General features: G+C 38.1%; 1 protein-coding gene across 7 annotated transcripts in view; it reads right to left on the bottom strand.

Moving 5' to 3' along the window:
• The window catches only part of LOC135098821 (circumsporozoite protein-like), a 132,522-nt gene that overhangs the window by 49,204 nt on the left and 77,318 nt on the right, over positions 1-6,000 (bottom strand). For 6 of the 7 annotated variants that reach the window (XM_064001217.1, XM_064001211.1, XM_064001216.1 and 3 more), the window contains one exon: positions 2,725-2,778. The exons of the other annotated variant lie outside the window; for it this stretch is intronic. In XM_064001217.1, coding sequence (XP_063857287.1) covers positions 2,725-2,778 — 54 coding nt within the window. The remainder of the gene's footprint in view (positions 1-2,724; positions 2,779-6,000) is intronic. 7 annotated transcript variants of the gene reach the window in all.

Below are 6,000 nucleotides of genomic sequence, written 5' to 3'. Positions count from 1 at the left end.
AATAATTCGCGCATTTTGCGCACTCCAGCTCGATCTGTAGTGATGAGGCGATAGTTGCAAGAGTTGCGAGGCAGAAACCTTCGCCCACATGTCGATAAATCGAAATATGCAAAATACAGCAAAAAAGGTGAGTCTGACGAAGAAATTACATAAAATAAGAAAGATACGCCTTCAAAAGTTAACAACCAAGAAGTGTTTCCGAAACTGAAATCGAAACTTTTATATGCGATGGACACCAAAAGGTGCTCCTGGCCAAATCATCGTTGTACCCTCCAGGGCCAGGCGGGAGCGGTGGGGTGTACAGATGTACGGTAACAAAAATAGAACCAACTCGCTCTGCTAGGGGAATAATCCCTCCAAAGATATTCAATACGTTACGAAATGATAAAAAAAAATCATAAATTTTCTTTCATTCGATGACAAGGAAAATAAAAAAAGTGATGAAACTAATATTTTCAGAAATCTACAACGACGAGCCTCTAAAAAAAGGGAGACAAATAGTGTGGGCCGGCTCTAGTCATCAAGGCCCACGTCACCTTGACTTTTCAAGGTGACAATCAACACACACACACAGACAAATAACAACACTTCACAGAACAATACAAGCTTTCCTCTCCTTGATTTTACTTGAATAAAGCTGCAACAAAGGTTATGACGCTAAAAAGTTACCTTAGGTTAGGTCACAAATATCAAGGTGGTAACGCTTCCCGGGAAATCAGAGTTAAAAATAATATCAATACCAATGGGGAATTTTCGGAACTAAATCACTAGATGTCGTTGCTGCTCATCTAACTGTAGGAAAGAGAGCTAGAATATTGTTGTAGTAAATCCCAGGTGCGTAAAGATGCATAGAACATTGATCATCATGATACTATTGAAATGACGTATAGACTTTTCAATATCCGGTATGGATAATATTGAGAGAATGTGGTCAAATTATTTTTTTTTTTTTTTTTGTGATTATCGAGTAAACTGCTAACATTTTCTAAATAAAGCATATTACAAGTATAAAAATTATTGATTTGGACAATGAAAAAAGTAAAAAAAATCACACTGTACTATATAGTATGACACAACCTACTCAGTAACATCGTGATATATGGCTCTAGTTTTTTTTTTTTTTTTTCTTTTTTCTGGGTATTTTAGCATCACTCTCACGAAGCGAGCGACAAGGCAAAGTAATCGAGAACCAAAACAAACATCTCTCAGGCGATCCTGCTGCTGCTGTAGTGTCCAGCTGCCGTAATCCATTGCTTAGGGCGTAGTGGAGATGGGCACCGCAGAAACATTCAACTTCTTGTCCAACAACGTGTTTCTTAAGTTCAACCAGCGCGGCCGAGTCAGGTGTTTGTTTTGGTTAGAGATACAGCATTACTATCGCCAGGACACTCGAGTTGCCATTTTTTTATTAAAATTGCCGTTTCCATAAACTAGGAAGGAGATCTATGTAATTTGGACTTTTGACTGTCACAGACATGTTGCCTTTATGTTTACTGTCGTCTAGATTAAGACGTTTCCAATCAAGAGTGTATTCATTTGGAAATCTTAAGATGACCAAATAAATGTAAATGCCGATTCACTAGAAAATCAACTTATACACATTTGTTCATGAAAAGAGTTTCATTTTACTTGTGTTACCACTTAGAAGGGATTACGTAAAAAAATATATTATATAAGCCCTTTGCATCTTCATATAAATAGAATAACACTGTAGGTATATCTGATATTGCCTGTATGTGAGAGAAGAGTTTGTGTCTGTGCTGCCACCTGGTGACAACCACTAGTTCTGAAAACTCCCCATTCAACAAAGAAAATGTAAATATGTTTTCTCCATAGAAGGAAAGATTCTTTTTATTCTATTTTCATTTTATTTATTTATTTATCCTTTTTTTTTTTTTACGTGGAAATCAAATCCACACTAAATGAAATGTGTTACAGTAATAGTTTCCAAGGACACTTTATCATAACATGCAAAATATTATTAATCTACATAACGGTAAAACACAGTAAAGGATAAATAAACGGATAAATTAGAAGATCTGATATTTGTTACCTAAAAAGTCCTCAAGTGAATCTTCCTCTTATTGTGGAAAGTTTTTTTGTAATTGCATCTTTCCTTTCTTCACTCACATATTCGTACATACAAAAGATATATACGAAAAAATATATGAACGCAAAAATGATAGCTAATTGTTAGGTTTCAACTGAATCTCCAAGTAAATATTTATAACAAAAAGATGACACCATTAGAGAAAATATATGATTTCGTGTCCTTCTTTTCTCTATGCATACACTAAAATAAGCACACGAAGACTGAAATACAAAAATTATAGTTTTGAAAAAGATTCGGTTAATCCTCAAAGGACTTTTTAGTTTTGAAAAAGATTCGGTTAATCCTCAAAGGACTTTTTACCTGTAAGATGTTGCAATGAACATTATAGACTAAATTTACATTCTTTCTTCTTTCATATATATACCCTGGGAAGGCAGAAAAATGAGAGACAAAAACAACGCTTTGGAAAAAAGGTTTAAACTAATCCCTCAATGGATAATACTACTGACACGATACCATGGAAGCACATCCTTTCTTTCCTTCATAGATTCGTGGGAAGCAGACAGGAGAAAGGCAGACAACAGTGACAGGTTTCGGTTGACATGGAAAAAAAAAAGTTTAACAGCGAGTTCCAAACAGAGTGCACATAATGTAATGAAGCAGGTACTCACTTTCCTCCTGCACGTGTTGGCAGTGTTCACCGCGGCACCACCTGCCATCCTTTCCTGAAAATATCAAAACATCCACATAAGAAAGTGATGCAGCTTGACTATTCTAAAAAGAGCTAAAAATGAAGCATCACGAACAGAACCACCACAAATCCTTTACTGCATGAGTTACAACATACACATGAACAAAAAAGGAAAGAATAAATACTGAAGAAATGTCATAAATAAAACGTGTCAAATTCCTTCAAGCAAGAACACATGGATACATGAAAAACAACACTGAAAACAGAACACACTTGAAACGCTGAGAATGTTAAATATGCACAACAGTTGCAACAAAATAAAACGAACAAGCACAATTACATATATAACAAGATCAAATAAGAAAATAAAAAGAAGCAAAAATATTAAATGCAAAGCTTCCCAACATTCAGCGGTACAAACCTAAAAACAACAGCAAGGATATACTTAGAAAATAATAAGTACCACTTCAGTCTAGCCATAAAAAGTATTCACGGCAAAAAACATGAAAGTCCCTTTTGAGTATCTCTGCCAAGGTGGCCTGACTCATCTATTCTTCTTTCTTTATTGTTGCTCAGTAATACAACACAACCACCTTCCTCCGTTTGTGGTTCTGATAACAACAACAACAACAACAACAACAACTCTCTGACCACTCCTAGTAAGATACATGCCTTTTCGTGTGGTTACTGTGAGGACACAGGATGTTCCCTATAACCTCTTACACAACAAAACAACAACAACAACAACAAAGGCTCCAAAGACCACACAGATATCGTAGTTGCTGTTGGTTCTGGATGTCACCGCTTCTTGGTAAGGATCTCAACAAAAGCAAACACCTGTGAGATCCACCCTCCTTCATGCTTGTGCTGCTAACTCGTCTGGATGAAGCAATACATTTAGTGTGATACCTTTCACAGGACCTGCGTATATTGTGTCTACATATTTCAGTTCATGCGGTCATCTGAATACAAAAGCCTCACTGCAAAGCCAAGGTAGTGTTTCGCTGGCAATATTATTCCTATATACGCATTACCAAACGCATCCTACTTTTTTTTTTTTTTTTTTTGTCCCGTCGCTTACCAAACCAGTGTCAGACGCTCTTTTGATAAGGTCCCGCAGGAGGTCGTCTTTCCTACCACGGCAAGACTCACACGATTTACTCATATTTTCCCTGGAACATAATGTAATGAAGCTCCAGATGTTAGGCTGGAGATGACCAGCTAATAAACAAATATATAAATACATATCCTCATTAAAAGCATTAACGACGTGTAATTCAATCTCCCGTCGTCTGAACACACGAGTAATCACACGTCTGATGAAGGCATGCTAATGAACACCCAGGTGAGGGGTCTTTTTATTCGCTACTCACCCTTGAGACTCGCGAGCCCTTGGAGTATTTAGGCCGCTTATCAACTTTTTATACAAATATACTTTCATTTACACTTTCTCTCTCTCTCTCTCTCTCTCTCTCTCTCTCTCTCTCTCTCTCTCTCTCTCTCTCTCTCTCTCTCTCTCTCTCTCTCTCTCTCTCCAGAACTAACAATATAAAGAATAGCAGGTTCGAGGTATTCTGTGGTCGTAAGACTCGGCCCCATCAGACTGTGCGAGCATTTTTATGTTGATCTGCTTCTCTGCAATAATATTTTATGTCAATGAGCCTTTGGTTGTTAATGAAGGTGCCACCAGCACGTGGAATGACTCACCGACAGACAGATACACACACACACACACACACACACACACACACACACACACACACACACACACACACACACACACACACACACAGACAAACACACACACACAAACACACACACACACGCACAAACAGACAGATACACACACACACACACACACACACACATACACACACAAACACACAGTATCCGAGAAAAGCTTCTTGACAGTGTCCGTCAGATTTACCAAATTATTTATAGCTAGGATCCTCTTTAGGGCACTCAGGAGACTACAGTCACTACACGCGGCTGTGCACTATAGAAGGAACAACAAAGGTATAGCTACCACAATTACCTTTTTTTTTTTTCCAGCAATCTGTAAATCTGCGTGGCTGCTGCTCGAGGTGACAGAGCATTAACCGGAGCTGAGAGTGTGGTGGGATGGATGTTTTGACGGTATCTGTCCCTTTCTCTCTCCAAGTGGATATTGTACAGTAGCTACCAAATTATCTTTATTTTAAAGAGCTCTACATTCTGACACAATGGACGATAATATTTGACACGTTTGGTGATGACGCCAGTGACAATTGGTAGCCCTGCACACTAACCTTACCGACACTTGATCAGGCAGCGGGTTTTGTATTGTTCATTATGCCACAGTTCGCGCCACACTTTAAAGATAGTTTTCGGAGATACTGTACATTCATTGGCTGAAAAGTTCTTTATACAGTCATACAGATCAGTTACTTTCAACTTGGGTCCACTTAGACTAATATGTATGAGACTACACTTTTATTTGAAATATTTAGATGCACGGTTCTACTTTATGCTTCTGTTTATCCTACTTAGCATTAAAACAAGAGTGGGATTTTATTAAGTTTATAAAGGAACGTTGCTGAATGCTGTTGACGAGACAACGATGAGACAAATTCTTATTTCAGTTCTACATCACCAGTGTTTACGGCTTCACTCCAGAACAGGACTCCCTAACCTCCTCTCATCCCAAGCAAAGCCTCTTACGAGTAAATCGTTTCGTTATTGTCAATCTATTATCTGTTCTTTATATTCAAGAGAAAATATGGAAACAGTTGAATCTACTTTTCTATATCATGTCTTCTGGGTTGTGACTCATTTTTTTTCTAGCGTCTGCAGTGTCAATAAAGAATAATGATACTATTTCACTGAATTTAAAGCTTTCACTGTAAGGAATCTCTCTCTCTCTCTCTCTCTCTCTCTCTCTCTCTCTCTCTCTCTCTCTCTCTCTCTCTCTCTCTCTCTCTCTCTCTCTCTCTCTCTCTCAAACCATATCTCGCTCTCAAGTAGAATTCACCTTCTCTCTTTTACCCATCTTTACTATATTTCACTAAGTAAGGCTATTTTCTAAGAAGTAACATCCTAACAATCCTCCTTCAGCTTGAGCAGCAACACTAATTTTATTGCAAACCTTCCAGTTCGACTTCGCTTAGATTACCTTACTTAAGGTTTCCAGTCAAAAGATACCCTGCCATGCCTCGCCTCACCCTCCCTAACACTCCGCCAAGACAATGATTCCCTTGGTACCATCGCCGCGTGTACC

The sequence above is a fragment of the Scylla paramamosain genome, unplaced genomic scaffold (assembly GCF_035594125.1).
Source record: "Scylla paramamosain isolate STU-SP2022 unplaced genomic scaffold, ASM3559412v1 Contig84, whole genome shotgun sequence".
Classification (NCBI taxonomy): domain Eukaryota; kingdom Metazoa; phylum Arthropoda; class Malacostraca; order Decapoda; family Portunidae; genus Scylla; species Scylla paramamosain.
Note: the sequence above shows the minus strand (reverse complement) of the source record. Positions and strands in the feature narration are given on the sequence as shown.